Genomic DNA, 16,501 nt, shown 5'->3' on the forward strand with positions numbered 1-16,501 from the left:
TGCCCTCACTTCTGCTGATGCTTCAAAGACACAAAGTGTACAATGGATGCACCTAAAGATTGCTTTCACTTTTGTCTTGGTCTATCCATGCACGCTTGGAAGAAGGGAGCATCATGTGCTTGTCCCTTGCTCTGGGGAATGGGGAAGGGGAGCTGTTTGGGCTCCTTGGAATCCCCCAACACGTGGCAGCATCTGCTCTGGTACATGTTCAGCTCTCCACACCACATCTGGGTGACTGGGGAATGATCAGAGCACTTAGTGCACTGGAGCAACAAGAAAAAACCATGAAAGGAAACTTGCAAAGCCATTTAGGTTCTTCAAGAAAGTTCAGGAAAAGATGATGCTATTGGAAATTATCTCGGCAGCATGGTGCTATTTGGCTCACAGCAAAAATTAGAAATAGGAGAATGTGTCCAGCACACCATCCACATATTGTTTGAAGCCTTAATGGTTTCTAAGTCCTGTCTGCACCGTGCTTAGCACAGCAGATAGTAAAACCATCATTCCTTTCAGAAACCAGGAACTAAGAAGTTTTTGCCAGCATTAAAATATCAAAATCACGTGCTAGAAAACTAACAATAAACTTAAGCAAAAAACCCACAGATACATTTCACTAAAATGCAAAACCAAAGAAATAAAATTAAATAAAATGAATTTAAATGACTAATCAAGACTCATCCTGCAAGCAGTTTACCATGTTTTGTGGTAAATTAAACACATCATTATCCTGAAAATTGGAAAGCGATTTAACAGAAATGGAATTTTTGCCTCAGTGAAATGTGTTGCTTTGCAACAAAGCGGATTTCACTTCTCCAGTCAAACACTCAGTGAATGAGTCCCAGGACTAAGAATTGTGTGTGTTATCACAGAGAATTAACTTTTTCACTGAAGTAAACAAGGCCTTTCTCACAATAAAGTGGCCAATCTTTCTAAATGCATTTCAATGCAGACAGAGTGTGCTGAGTCTCACTCAGCTGGTGAGTTTTAAAATAAATACAGAGCTAGATTAAGTGAAAACCTGCTTACACTTTGCATTTCTAGTGCACTCAAGGCTGGATTTGGATGACTTGGATGACTTTAACTAATTTTCCAAGAACACAGAAGAAACTGCATCTGTAAAATGAGAAAAAGTAGTCCTTTCTACAAGATTGCACCACAAATATTTGTCCTGGCTGGGTATGTTGACTGTGCTTTGTTTTCTTCTTACTCAATTTTTCACCACAGTCTGTCATCCTAAGTCTTAAAAGAAACTAGTGAACCTAGATTATTTTGAGACAAAAGCTGAAATAAGTGGCTATTAAAAGATATTATAATGTTAGAAGCAATCAGTACTCTCAATCAGTTCAGTGGGTGACTGAATGAGACATGGAAGAAACTCAGATTTTCAAAATTTCTGAGCGTGTCAAATTTGAGTTTATCTCATAGTTAGGTACAAAGCAGTAGTTGATCCCAAAGCTGATTTAACAGAACTTGAGCTTCAAAAACCAAGGGAATAGATTGATAGCTGGGACAGATCTGTAGGTTTGCAAGGATTATCTAACAAGAAAAAAACCCCAGGGACTTTCTGTACTCTGTCAGGTATTAGAAAAGTCAATATCAACCCCCATCTAGCAGCCTAAATAAGCTGGGAGTAAATAGAACTAAATCTGAGAACATAAAAAGTGAAAACAAAATAATAAATTATTAACTAGACCAGAGTCCAACCTTGTTCAAGCAACAACATGTCCAGCCACACTGAAGCTGGTGCATGTGCATGAACATAGATACTCACACTTGTTTTGAGAGTGCAGAAGAAAAATCTGTCCCAAAATAGTGATACACAATGGGATCTCTCATCTGGTTTTATTCACATGGGTTTTAAATTTGAATACCAAAATTCCTGACTGACTGCATCCTGTGAATACGTTAAGCTTTGGAGCTCAGGACAGGGACAACATCACATCACAACAGATGCAATATGCTGTTGAAGCAACAGGACTTGCAGGCACACAGGCAATTTTAATGCCTCTGGTATATACACACATTTCCCTATCCCTTTTTTTTCCTCTGATCAGGAGCAGTTTCCTGCAGCTGTTAAGCCAGAGAGGTAAAAAAAAAAAAATAAATAAAATAAAAAGTAAGGAGCACTCTTACAGACCCACAGGAACACAGACATAGACTGAAAACAAAACCTGTGCAATAAAGAAAAATATAATATATATTTAGCACAGCTTAAAGATGTTCAACAATCTCACACGTACATACTGCACGTTTCTTAGCAAGAAATGCATTTATTTCTAGAGTAAGAAGCTGCCTTCTACCAAATGTTTCAAAACAAGAACAATTAAGGAAAATGCTGAACTTAATGTTCATAAAAATCGTGGCACATGACGGGTTGTAAGGGTGCAAGGAAGAAATTGTTCCCTGTGAGGCTGGCAAGGCCCTGGCACAGGTTGCCCAGGGAAGTTGTGGCTGCCCCATCCCTGGCAGTGGCCCAAGCCAGTTTGGATGGGGCTCGGAGTGACCTGGTCTAATGGAAGGTGCCCCTGACTGTGAAAGCAGGTTGGAATCCAAAGAGACTTAAGATCCCTACAGTCCAAAATCATTTTATGATCTCCCTATGCCTGTAAAGAGCATGTGGTGCTGGAAGAGTGGGCACAGCCACGTGCCCCACCCAAGGCCTCTGGTGACAGAGGTGAGACTGAAAGAAAGTGGAACTCCAACTCGGAAGAAAGGAAGAGCCATTAAAAAAACCTTTCTTAAAACCACCAAATTACTCCTCCTTGTTTAAAGTTATTGCTATAAACAGAAAAAACAGAGAATCTGACTCCTGCAGGGACTGCTGACTAAGGCAGTTTTTGACAGCTTGTGACTCCTGAATATCCCACAACGATATTCCTGTAATGCACAATTTTGAATTATGCTTTAAAAACACCCTGTATAAATTGAGAAGATTAACCAGCAGGCTAAGTATTCAGGCCATATGTGCATGTTTTACTTGTTTTATCCTTGCAATTAAGGCTTCCTGAAATTGTAGCTTTGTATTTGAAGACTGAGCTAGCAGATTTACAATTTATAAGGTGTAATGTTTAATTTAAAAAACAGTTTAAGATCAGCAAGCCTGGAAAAACCTTAGTATTTCTCAAAGGCTGATAAACTGCTTAACAACTACTCTAAGTATTGTTCTGCAAAACAGATTACATTCAGAGATCTCATTAGCAGATATGAAATAGAATTTCACAGGCAAGTGATGTAAGTAGAAGAGCAACTGAAAATTAAGTTTGATGCAGAAGTTCCAAATTAATAGAGCAAGATGGATGAATGAAGAGGTAAGGGAAGAAGTGTAACGGCTTGCAAACTGAAAAGCAGACAATTCTTTCTAACTTGAAAATTTTTAAATATTGAGTATTATATTGTAGCTTGCTTTCCAGTTTAAATAAATGAACCTGATTTTTTTTTTAAGAGATACACCTGCTTCCCCCCCACCCCAAAACTAGTTTGAGTTGGCTTGAAAATTAAGTCCTATGCATTATTTTAATCTGAGTGAAAATTTTTCATTGTTCTCAGAGATATTTCAGCTTGAGCTGGGCCAGCCTGAGACCATTGCCAGCCTGAATGTGAGTTTCTCCTGCATCCCATCCCAGAGGAATTTATATACTTGGATTTAGCCCAGAGAGTCTTGCTGGACTATTTAGGAAACAGTGATCTAATAATGAAGTTTTAAGTCAAAAAAGATGACTAAATGCTTTAAGTGGCATTTGGGGGCTGTACTGTGAATCTCGTGGGGCTGTTCTCTGAGGGGATGGGCTGAAGCCCTCATCTCCTTTGGGGAGGAAACGTCCCATTCCACAGACACTGACATGCTCTCTTCCCTGACAGTAACTCCTAGGGGGATATCGGCCTGACTCTGCCACAAACACTCTTCCTAAACAGCTTTTGGAGATTTTGTCTTCTCGAGGAAAATGTCAAAGTGCTAACAGTGTCTAGGCTCTGTGATAGGGCAAGACCCTGCTGTTAGATTGCCACAACCACAAAATGCCACTCTCAATTCTCTTGTCTCCTGATTTTAGATGATGGTAAGACAATATGAACACTATGAACTCATTGATGAGTGTCACCATCTCAGTTCTCCCGAGGTGCCATTTAGAAATAAATTAAAAAATCAGGTGGAACTACTGTATCAACAGTTTTAGTACCACTATTAAAAGAGCAAAAATAATAAAGTCAGTGAAATAGAAACCCACTAAAACTAGAATAGAGCAGACAGCATTGACACAAGGAAGAGCTTCCAAGAATACAAGGAAATAAATGGAGCTGGGACAGAACCCAAAATTCATTTTGAAACAGCTCTGCCATAAAACAAGACCACTGAAGAGAGCAATCCTTTTGTCAACTGCTACGCACCAAGGTGAGCAGGCATTTAGCTCACCAAAGCTTCAGCAATGGGTGTCTTTAGACATTGCACAGGAAACCTGACAGACAGGACACCTCTAGCTGAAATAAGCAAGTTGTTTATTTGTTTTCACAGCACCAAAATTTTAAAACAGCTAATTTGTTCTAAAAATAATATTCGTTCTTTTCAGACAACATCTTTTTCACTGCAGACTCCGTGTCAGGTAGAAATATAGTGTCTGCTAAGGAAACAGGATAAGTACAAATGTCTTTAAGCCTAGCCACTTAAATCTCACTCAGTGTTGCATCTTAAGACATTCTCAGCATTACTAGAAAATACAGCTATCCTTTTTTTTGTTGGGAAATATGTTGAAATGTGTTAAAAATCCAACCCAACTGCACTGTCATCTTTTATTTGATTTTAGGATTGAAGGGAACCAAAAGCCTAGCTCAGAAGAGAATTCCTGAGAAGGATATAACCTCTCTGCTTGGTCGCCCTCCTACATTCTTGAAGGAAAGAATGCATAAGTCAGGGACCAACATTTCCTAAAGAAAAAACATATGGTTGTTTTTCATCCAGGCCAGGGATGTATACAAAGAACAGCTAACTAAATATAATAACCAGTTCACTGATTCATTTCTTTCAGGACTATTTATCTAAATCAGTAAATAGGTTATTTAAGAAAAGAAAATAAAAGACCCCCCAAATGACAGGAACACAGCTTCTAATTAGAAACATCACAATTTGATTTTGGTTTTATTGTGGCAATGTGCCATTCTGACCAACCCAATCAAGAGATGATGGCTGCAGTTTATTTAAACAGTAGTCCTGGGCAGTGAGCAGGTTTCCAGATGTGCAACTCCACTTCCCTGCAATCAATAAATAAAAGGAGGAGGACTGTTGGAATGCTAACATTTGTCCAGAAAATTGCTCAAAGAGTTAAAGACATGGATGATAAAAGCAGCTGCACCAGTTCTTGTCATGCTGCCAGAGTTGAATGTTTACCTAGTGCCGCATCCCCACCAGATGGGGTGAAAAAAAAAAAAAGCAGAAAGTCTCTTTTCCCAACCATTTTGCCATGAAGAAAGGTATAGCAAAGCAGAACAGATTTATGTGGTAGAAGCAGACCTGTGAAGACACATTTGAATAGCTGTGTGTAGGTTTCTTGGCGTTTATGTTAGCAGACATTCTGGGGCAGCATCTGCAATCTAAACACTGTCCTGTTATTCCACAGCCCATCACTTTGCCTGTTGCTGTATTTATAATTCATGCACTCTGGTCTTACAGCTTGCGCTGCAAGAAGGTCTCTAAATTGGGATGGCTGAGCTTCAGGGTTGAATTATGTTTTCTTTCTCGACCAAAGCCACAGGTGTACAGCTCTGGAAGATGCTGAATGCTCCCAGTGATGGATGCTCTGCGTGTCCTCATAAATCCCCCCTGCCTAGAGTGGTGGCTGAGTATCCACAGCCCAGCCGCAGTGAGAGCACGGTGGAAGTGCAGAAGAGAGGAAGAGTGATGATAAACCAAGGTAGGAATCAAAACCCTTTGTGTGCAGCCTGCCTTGTGGAAACTGGGCATGAGGCAGGCTGCATGGACACAAATCACTAAGCCAAGTGCCAGAAGTTGTTTTGTCCGTCCTTTCCCTCCCCCAGCACGCAGGGAAGACTCTCCACTGACCCATGATCCACCCTGAGGACCGGGTGGAGGATTAGCAGCCAAGGCCAAGGAATAGTTGGGCCAGAGCCAGGACAATGCATCTATCATGACTGACTTCCCTGGGCCTGAGGGGAGCCCTTGCTTGGGAAAGCACTTCTTCAACGACTGCCCAGATTTCCATTGCTGGGGCACATGGTCCCACCAGCAGTCCCCCACCCGAGCTGTCCCCAGTGCTTATGAGCAGCTCAGCTCTTCATAAGTCACAAGTCTTCTCACGTGCCCAGAACTAAAATCTGGGCTCTGGGAGAGCATGACTGTGTGCAGTGAAAGAGCTCAGAGATCCCTGAGGGCACAGGAAATGTATCCTATGCAGCCCTGCTGGCTCCACACTTTACCACATCCTAATCCTTCCCCTGCTGTTACACTCAGTGTACCTGCTGCCAAAACATGCTGTAAATCTATAAAGGTGCATTGGATGCACACCTCGAGATAAAAATAATGAAAAATTATAAATCAGCCTTCTTCCAGCAACTTCCCTTACACAGGCTAAGGTAACACAGCAAGAATCCACAGTCACAACTTGATGAAGTGAAAATAAACGTAAGAAAAGCAAGAAATCCTTGATTATGGATAAGGAGACCAGGAAGACAGCCAAAACTAAGTTGGGAATCCATTAGTTCTTATGTCTAATGGTGCTTCTAAATATGTATTGTGTCTGCTTCCTGGAAAGAACAGGAAGAGTTGACATAGACTTCTTTAGGAGCAGGATATCATCTCTGAATGTTTTAAACCAGTCAGCGCAGCCTATAAAAAATTGAGATGCAGACCCTAAGAAAAATAAGAAGAGGGCTGGACAGACAGTATTTTGCTCTTTGTGGACTTTTCCCGAGTTAACTGCACCTGGATGTGTACCATGATTTTTATCTGTAAAAAATCCCCCAAACCTTAAATCTGATGCGCCATATATGGCAAGACTGTTCTTTGGGCTGCTGTAGACTGCTTGTTACAGCTAATAAAAGCCAACCTCAAAGGATAATACCTTTTCCTTGATTTATTCTCAAATATAATATGGATGTGGACAATTTCAGACAAGTCTGCTTTTTTCAACACTTTGTGAGGCACAGCTTCCCTACCTGTTTTGCATGAGTATTTCTAGATGAATGGTCTGTATGCAAAGTCCGTCTTACTAAGAATTATCAAACAAACACAAACTAAGAGACTTAGTAAAAATGGTTATGTTAGGCAGAGCTGGACATGACTGTGAGAGTTTATTTTTATAAACATTTAGCAGCTGCTCAAGAACATAAATACTCCAAACACTTTTATTATCCATTTAAAGACTGTGTCATTCCCATCTTTTTTGCTAGTATGGCAGGAAATACATCATGTAATGAAACAAGCACTGACTAGCAGCAGCCAGTGTGGTACCACCTGGATATCTACTATGCCTATGGTTCCCATCCCACTTGCATGAAATCAAGTTTTGCCACTGACTTCTACTGAAGATGTCTACTTTCCTGTGATGTTTTAGATAAATCATGACTAGCATACTTTTCAATGTATTCTTTGCTGGTGTGAATTCAGAACAAGTCTTCAGTGCAACCAGAAGATGATAGCTAGTGTTATTCACCAGCCTGGTTGAAAACTATCCCAAATCACACCAGCTGTGGATTAGTCAGGTTGTACTGGAGCACAGTGGAGCAGTTTCATTTAGCTTGAAGCTACTGCTGAGCAGCTGCTGCTGAACGCACTCACTAGTACATTTTAACACTGGCAGGAGGGCATGGGAACTTGTAAGTTAGCTTTACAAGAACATAGCAAATTTTAAAAGGAAGTTTCAAACAGTGTTTAATCAGTGCGATATCTACATGTTTAAACACAGGAACTCATAAAACATGCTGCTGTTCTTGTCAGCCACTTACGGCAAAGGTCCCATGCACACTTCATGCATTAACATCTCCCCGGGTACCTGAAACTCAGAGATCTCCCAACACAAGCAAATATTTTCATTTGGGACTGCTGGATTTAACTGTTGGTTAAATCTCCTGGATTGTGTGGGGTTTTTAGGAACCAAAGTCCAGGTAAAGCCTGCGCTCTGGTCAAACTCTTGGCTTATACACAGTGCTAGGCAAGGGGTACAGATGAGTTCTGCTCCCCTCCCTCTTCCAAGAAGGACAATAATTGTTGGCTGCATGATACCAATTTTATCAATTCAGTCTTTGGGTGTTTTGTTCTGTACAGCCCTCACTGACTTCTGCCAGCTCGGACTGAGGGACCAAAGAGACATCAAGACAAATCCAACCTTGGCTTCTGAAGGAACATGAGGACATTCAAGCCCAAGTGAGTCCAAGTTACAAGTGAGCAGTTTGAGGCTACAGAGTAATAGAAAGCCAGTGTATAAACCTTAAAGCACACAGTTATCTCTAGCCAAAGTACAAGACAAATGATACCTAAAGCCTTAAAATTGTGTTTTTCAACTTCGACTGTACTCAGACTGTAGAATACCTGAGCACTGCTGGAATAGGAAAATATAAACCATAGCTGTTGTCACTGGCACAAGATACTGCACACAGCATGGCAGAAAACAAAACTGTATTCACTTGTCAATAAGTCAGCTTTGCTTCTATTTTTACTGCCAGAAAGCAGGAACAAGTTCTGCAGTAAATTAAATCCATCAAACCATGGGAGACCAGAGATCAGTCCAAAGTGTGATGCAGGATGTCTTTGTTAATAATACTCACACCAAAATCTGAAAGCAAAATTTTGGGTTTGGATACCTCAAGTGAAAGTGTAATTAATCTTCATAACAACACTTCACATCCTGTTTTAAATGAAAGAATGTGGAATATATTTGGTGTTGTGGTGCAAAGATATGACTACATGCTGAGCAAAGCAGAATGTTAAAATGTTGAAATGCAAATTTGTACTTCTTTTCAGAGCTAAGATTTCAATAAGATTAACTGAGCAGTCCATAGTTGTTTTCTGGCCACTGATGTGACCTCTGCACATTTGTAATGCCAACATTATACAGGGTACTACTGCTGTTTAAATAGGTTTTTTGTAGTCATGCATGAAGTTCTTATTACTTAGGTAGAACCACTTATTATTGCAGGGCGAAAATCCACCTACCTAAATCTGTAGTGAGCACTACCAACAGCAGACAACTGGACATAGGAATAAGATCCTAATTTCCAGAGACCACATACCCTTTGACATCAGGTCAGCCCAGCTCTCCCCGTGGAGATCTCCGTTCAACACAGCTACCCAATCAATCTCCATCCACTAAAGTTTCAGACCACCACAAAAACACATTTTCTGTCCAGAATGTGATGTTTCCCACATGAGCTCAGCAGAAGAGGTGTTCTGGCTGCCTCACCTGTGTCAGCAGCTGTGACCAGCAGCAGGTACTGCTCCTTGGCCTCTCGGTCCAGGCTCCGCACCAGGCGCAGCTCCCCGCTGCCCGAGAGGGTGAAGGCTCCCTCCTCATTGCCAGCCACCAGCACGTAGGTCAGCTTGCTGTTCAGCCCTTGGTCGTCATCCCTTGCTACAACCTACACAAGGAGTGCAAACAGAACAGATATCAAAGACTAAAAAATTATACCAGGATAGAGGAAGCATTCTCTGTGATAACAATCCAAATTAACATGTTGAATTAATGCAAATGCTACAAGAAAAAATTAGCTGTGATTGGAAAAAAAAAAAACTTAACACAGTGGTGGTGGATTTAAAAAGCATAATTTGAAAATACTAAATAGTTGATTATTTATTTTTCTCAAGTGTAAATACAGTAAGACTGTGTTGGGGCTCAGTGAAAAACACAAATGACCTGGTATTGGCTAAGCTCTGTATGAGAGCCAGCACTGCACGTCCTGCTGTTGGATTCCATTTAGTTCTCTCTCAATATTTGGCACACAGCATCATCCCATGTAGGCAACAACCAGATTGAGAGATTTGTTGCATGGAAGTTGAGAATGAGATGAGAGGATAGAGCAGACTCTAAAAGTCCCAGTGGAGGAGTAAGGATAGGCAGGGAAAACACAAACAGAACTCCATAGTATTAACTTTTGGAAACAAAAAAAAACCCATCCATACAAACAAAAAGGAAAACAAGCCAACGAAGACTGCAAATTCAATTAAAGCCAAGAGGCGACTTTTCTACTGTTTTGACCCTTTTTAATTTTGGAGGAAGGACGCTGTGTATTAATACCATGTAGGCATGATACTAATTGTCAGAGACAATTAGAGTCTCTGTCAGAGACAGAGTTTATTTATTGCTGAATGTACCCACCTGAAGAATAACTTTTGGGAGCGTCTCCAAATTCTCAGGGACATTCACAGAGTAGGGGGAAAGCTCAAATGTGGGAATGAAATCATTAACATCCTTCAGGACAATGCTGACTGTCGTGGTATCGGTCCTGGGGCTGCTCCCGCGGTCAGATGACTGAACAGTCAGTGTGTAGGATGGCTTCTTCTCTCTATCCAAAGGCTTGGCCACGGTTATCACCCCTGTCACGGAATCGATCCGAAACTCACTGTTGGCATCCCCGCTCACGATGGCGTAGCGCACCTGCCCGTTTGTCCCTTCATCTCCATCAGCAGCCAACACCTGGATTAAATCCGTCCCCGTCAAAGTATTTTCCGCCACCTCCACTTTGTAAAGCTTTTGGGCAAAGAGCGGGTTGTTGTCATTAATGTCCAGGACTATGACCACCACATCCGTAGACGAAGAAAGGGACGGCTGGCCCTTGTCCGTGGCTACCAGGGTCAGGGTGTAGTTGGCCACGGCTTCTCTGTCGAGCTCCCCGGTGAGCCTCACTTCCCCATCGATGGTGCCGATGCTGAACTTGTTTCCCGGAGGCGGGAGCAGGCTGTACTCGATGTAGCTGTTGGGGCCGCTGTCGGGATCCGTGGCCTGCGCTTTGAACACGACCGTGTCTATGGGCGTGTTCTCCGGCACGTAGGTCAGCTTAGGCGAGATAAAGCTCGGGGGGCTGTCGTTCACGTCCAGCAGAATGATGGAAACCTGGGCTGTGCTGGTGTACCTGGAGGCTGGCAGGGGGGCCATGTCGTGGACTTGCACCACCAGGCTGTAGAAGGACTGGCTCTCCCGATCCAAGGGCTGCCGGATGCTCAGCACCCCACGGTTGTCAATGCCAAACTGCCCCGCGCTGTCCCCGGACGCGATGCTGAAGGACAGCTGAGAGTTGGGACCTGGTTGGGGAGGGAGAAGAAAGGTAGATAATGTGACTTCATCCCACTGAACTAGGTATCCATATTTCTGGCCTCCACAGGAAATTTTCCTAAATTTTCCTACAGAAATGAGGACTGTACAACCACACTGAGTGTTCAGCCTCCTCACCACCATTTTTTGAATCCATCTGTTAATTTCAGCTACGTTTCACAGTGGAGCAGAAGCCTTTGAAATTATTTTCTGTCAAGATAGTATTCATGAAAGAGAGAGGGAGCATGTTAATTGGAGAGGCCACAGAGGGAACAATTGGCAGGGTTCATCTCTGCATTTCATTCAGCAGGAGCTCCACAGTGGCACCACAAGTAATTTTTCCCCATCTACAAGGGTTAGGGATAAAGGATTTGAAGGGTTTTCCTTCAGAAACCAAGACTCAGTAGTTCTGTGCTCACTGCACATCTGTTTTTCTTCATTCTTCCCAGTTCAACTGAGCAGTGTTATTATTAATGTAATTATTTCATGAATTTTTCCACTCAATTAAAAAAAGCCACAAGCAGAAATTCCCAAGCCTGGCTGGAGCAAGCCAAGGGTGAATACTGGGGAAAGGTATGCTTCCCATATATGGCATGGTGTTCCAAAATATCAAATGAACAGCCCTCACTCATCTCATGATCAAAACATAACTAGCAATTATGGTCAAGCGAAAGATTTATAATTCCAGTAAGAGAAATGCATCCTGAACCTGGACAGGGCTGTGAAATATCATTAAATATTCCTTGTAGGAAACAATGTGTCCACTGTGTCAATTGCACAGTTCACACTAAACAAAAAATTATTGGGAACATCCAAATGTGGAAAAAGTTCTCTCCTCCATCTATCTTACCCCTATTGTAATTAATTCCAAAAATTGTTCTTGTTTTGCATAGTCAAAACTGTATTTAGTATTAGCAAATTAACCATTAGCTACTAATTTACCTTCAAACTAGCTTGTTCATGCAAAGAAAGCTGCCCACTTCACTGATTGCTGTGCATTTTGTCATTTTTACTCAGAAGCTCTTTTCTCTCTGAGTGAATTGATTTGATGATAAAATTATCCCTGCATTAGATTTATTAATCTCTGCTGTTTATTATGCTCAGACTTGAGAAATCTAGTATTATGTGTCTTTCCCCCAGTGGCTACTGTAATTGGCATCTTTCCCTCTCTCTTTTTCCTCCTGTAGGAGTCAAATTATAAAATGCATAGAACCAAACATGAAAGACAAAATATTTGAATGCAATTATAGAAATTAATACATTTATCTGACAGATACTAATGTTTCTCCATTACTTTGATCAAGTGAAGGACAGTAAAAATTTAATGCTACTCTGCTTTTTGTTCAGTTGTATTTTCAAATGACTAATTATATATATATGAAAATCTTGATTTCAGTAAAGTACTTTCTGGAAATTCAAGATTTTTGGAGATGGGTAGGATTTGGGTCCTGCAAAAGAAAATTACTTGTAAAAATACTCTATTTCCCCCCCTCCCCTCCAGTGTTTTCTATGGTGTTTATTCTTAAGAAAAAATTAGTTTGTTATTCCTTATCTCACCTCCATGAACATTTCATTCTTTGTTCTGTATTCTCATAGGTTTTTCATGCTGCTAATACTTATATAAATTAAACTATGAAACAGAAAAGTTGTCTAAATATCAGTGGAGCCAGGAAGGGCCCTTAATGAGCTATTCTCTTTTTTAAACACAGCTTGCCAGCCCAGCTAGCATTGTGCACTTTGTCCATCCCCCCTTCCAAGGTTTGGAGCTGGGCTTTTCTTGGAGAGAATGTAGGGACATCCTCTTTGCTGAACCTTAGTTTTATTTAGTCTGAGGGTTCATCTGATAAAACACTGAAAGGACAGACATGGAGTCACCAGTTTTAGGATCACACTCTTCTAAAGGGTTTTGTTTCTGTTTTTGTTTATTTACTAATAAGACTAAAAAAAAAAAAAAACCCAACAAAACTACTTCCCTGCCGCAATTCTATAAATATCTGTAGAATTCATCTGGGAAATTACACCAGCTTTGCCTGGAGGAATACCTAACCAAAATTTTAACAAACTGACAAACATGTGTGTGCTATCCTCTGGGATCTTTCCTGTTAATTCTTTGTTGAAAAAAATAAAATCTGAATTTCAAAATGAATCAGTTTAAGGTAACTGAGTTCTTTAGTATATATTATTATATTATTAAATATCCAAGAGCTGTAGCTGATATTTGCTATGGACCTGTATATGAAACAGTCCAAGCTGAGATAAACAGCTGCTGCTTCCCAAGGGGTGTGCTGAACAAGAAAATGAAAACTGGAGCAGTTTCACTATCACCATGTTTCTGTCTTTTATCAGTGTTTATCCTAAAACAACAGCCATATCTCATTATGAAACAATGTCTTTTCAAAGCTCTTTCAAACTATAGGATCATGTAACATAAATAATCAACAAAATCATATTTGTATGGAGTGCATTATCTGTGAGCACATGGAGAAGAGTATAATACTAGCATTAGCTATTTCTGTGCTCTAGATAAACATAAGACGACACAAGATAACATGTTTGGGCTTGAAACAGAAACAACAATAGATCATAACATTTGCTTAAGTTACATTCTTATGGGAGAACTCAACCTAGTATGTTCTTGGAATGATATTTCTGCCCTATTAATTTTAAATCCAACCTCATAGAAAAGCAACTGTGCCAGAAAATATAAAAGGCAAGATATCTGACTTCTCATTGCATTGCTCCTCAAGTTCTCATTTGCCTCCTTGATAACTGAGTGTGTGATGAATGTGAATTGATATGTCAGTGCTATCATAGAGTTCCCATCCACTGTGCACAGATGGAAATTAATGTATGAGGTGCAAGAGAAAAGGAAAACAGACTCATAATAGCAAAGTGAAATTGACTTCAAAAAGGTTTGAAAACAAGTGCTGTAGTCCTGACAGGAAACTAAGATATGAAAGAAGAGAGACACAAACCCATTTATCTGCAAGTGTGGAGGATGAATCCCTTCCTCGGCTATGCATGATACAAGTGCAAGCTCCTCCTCCAACTTACTTAGTTTACGTAAAATAAAAGCCTTAACAAGTGTGGTGAAAGAGAGATTCATGCATAAACAGCCAGTATCACAAAGTTATGACTTCTGATTTGTTGGCTTATCTTATGGAATCTCTTCTCCCTTCCTCAGCTTGATCTCAAAACCAGTTACACAATTTTTACCATGGAAAGTTCCATCCATCAGCACAAAATTTATCTCCCCACAAAAATGTTGGGACTCCAACAACTCAGCATTTCCTGACGAAAAACTGCTTTGCTGAGCAATCTTGATAAGTTCAGTCAATTTAGGTGCACAAAGAGGGATTCTTCAAAAAACGTAGGTGCTTTGTGCTTGAAGCACCTTTCAGTGTGACACATTTGCACGGGCTCCGCTGAGCCCCTGTCAAGTTGAGAGCAGACAAGGTTGCTCAACATGTCACAAAAATAACCTTCACCTGTAAAGTCACTCTGAGTGTTATGAAGAATTTTGCATTATGGGTAATGTCTGTGGACACATCAGAAAATGCGGTACACAATGGAATGTTATTTAAGTACTTTATGGCCATATTCTATTATTCTTGCTTGGGCACAAACTGTATGGCAAAGTGGTTAAGTAAGCTATAAAAATTGTACCTATTTCACTCAACACATTAACACCTTCTAGATAGCATAAATAATTCAGTATTAAAGTTTATTTCAATGGGAAGTTTTCCTAAAATCTCTTTCGATATGTTTTTTAACCTCCACTGTCAACAACTTGTAGATGACAACTGTCTTCATGGTAGACTTAAAAGTTATACTGCATTTAAGATGACTGCAGATAACATCTGATATTCCCACAACCCCCTTCAGAATTTACAACAAACTTTCAGAAAAAAAAAAAAAAACTTGACAGACTTAGGTCTAATTTAAATATGAATTCAAGCATATGAAAGCAGCAACTTACGGGTAGCCCTAATTTTCACTTTTTTTAGTAAGTCTTCTAACACATTGCTAAGGCGAAGCACAGATTTATGACCACAGACACAGAAGGCGAGGGAACTCCTACCGTCATCGGCGTCGGTGACGCTGAAGTTGAGGATGGAGGATCCAGGGGGCAGGTTCTCCATCAAGGAAGTGCTGTAGGAGGCCATGCCGAACACGGGCGGGTTGTCGTTGACGTCCAGGATGTTGAAGTACACCCTGATGGCCGTGGACTGGCCTCCCCCATCCTCAGCACGGACGGTGAGGATGTAATACTGCTGTGCTTCGTAGTCCAGGGCCCGCGTCAGGTTGAAGACCCCGGTGACGGGATTCAGGAAGAAGATTCCCTCTTCATCATCCTCGCTTATGGTGTACGTGATCTCCCCATTGACGCCCGAGTCGTTGTCGGTGGCAAGAATGGCTGCCACCAAGGAACCTGCGTGGCACAACAGCAGAGCACCATCAGGCACATGCAACAGGCAAGAGCCAGCTCAGCATCAGGCAGATCCACGGATGAGAGATGCCCTCCAAGAGAAGCTTAAGCCTTAACACTGTCTGAATAATTATTGCAAAAGGTTTTTCAAAGCTGAAAGGGACATCATATTCTTGCTTTTAATCAAATACCATAAGAAATGGCCAGGAATGGTTTTAATCTTTATTCAAATTAAAAATCAAAAATACCTTTTGTCCTGCTAGGCATTGTCTTCCTCTGACTCAAAGGACCCTCCCTTTGCCACAGACAATCACAAGTTCTGGAACCTTGTAGATATTTCTTTCCAACGGCAGAGCCCAATATGTGAGTACAAACCGCATAACCCAGCTCTGCTTTTTGAAACAGTGCCTTTGCAGGGTAACTGTGGTTAGAAAACTTGAAACATTATAGGGGTCTGTTCTCCACTGTTTTCTGAAATTCAACGCCCTGTGAGTTTGTGCCAGTGTTTTCATTTCTGCATAGCTGCCCTCGCATGACTGACCTATCTGACTAGAGTTTGGAAATCAAGTGTCACTTTTTAGTATTTCGAACACTAATTATAATTAAGATCAGCTCATTTCCAAGAAAAGAAATGCTTAAGTTTCCTTTCCCTGGAACCAGATGAACTACGTGCAGCACAGTGAACTACTTTCAAGCAACAAGATAATGAAAACTGCTTGTATCATCAGAACAAAGAAGAGTGCTGAAATCCCCTTTAATCCAGCTGGATAGGCTGGAATTTTTCACACACATTTGATGATCTCAAGTTTTAATGTTTCTTTAA

The 16,501-nt window shown here is 40.9% G+C and overlaps 1 protein-coding gene across 1 annotated transcript in view; it reads right to left on the reverse strand.

Moving 5' to 3' along the window:
* The window catches only part of FAT4 (FAT atypical cadherin 4), a 121,412-nt gene that overhangs the window by 39,940 nt on the left and 64,971 nt on the right, over positions 1-16,501 (reverse strand). The window contains exons 4-6 of the mRNA XM_031504679.3: positions 15,331-15,681; positions 10,317-11,239; positions 9,405-9,579 (exon numbers count right to left, since the gene is read on the reverse strand). Coding sequence (XP_031360539.3) covers positions 9,405-9,579; positions 10,317-11,239; positions 15,331-15,681 — 1,449 coding nt within the window. The remainder of the gene's footprint in view (positions 1-9,404; positions 9,580-10,316; positions 11,240-15,330; positions 15,682-16,501) is intronic.

Source organism: Lonchura striata, chromosome 4, assembly GCF_050655825.1.
Source record: "Lonchura striata isolate lonStrDom1 chromosome 4, ASM5065582v1, whole genome shotgun sequence".
In the NCBI taxonomy this organism is placed as follows: Eukaryota; Metazoa; Chordata; class Aves; order Passeriformes; family Estrildidae; genus Lonchura; species Lonchura striata.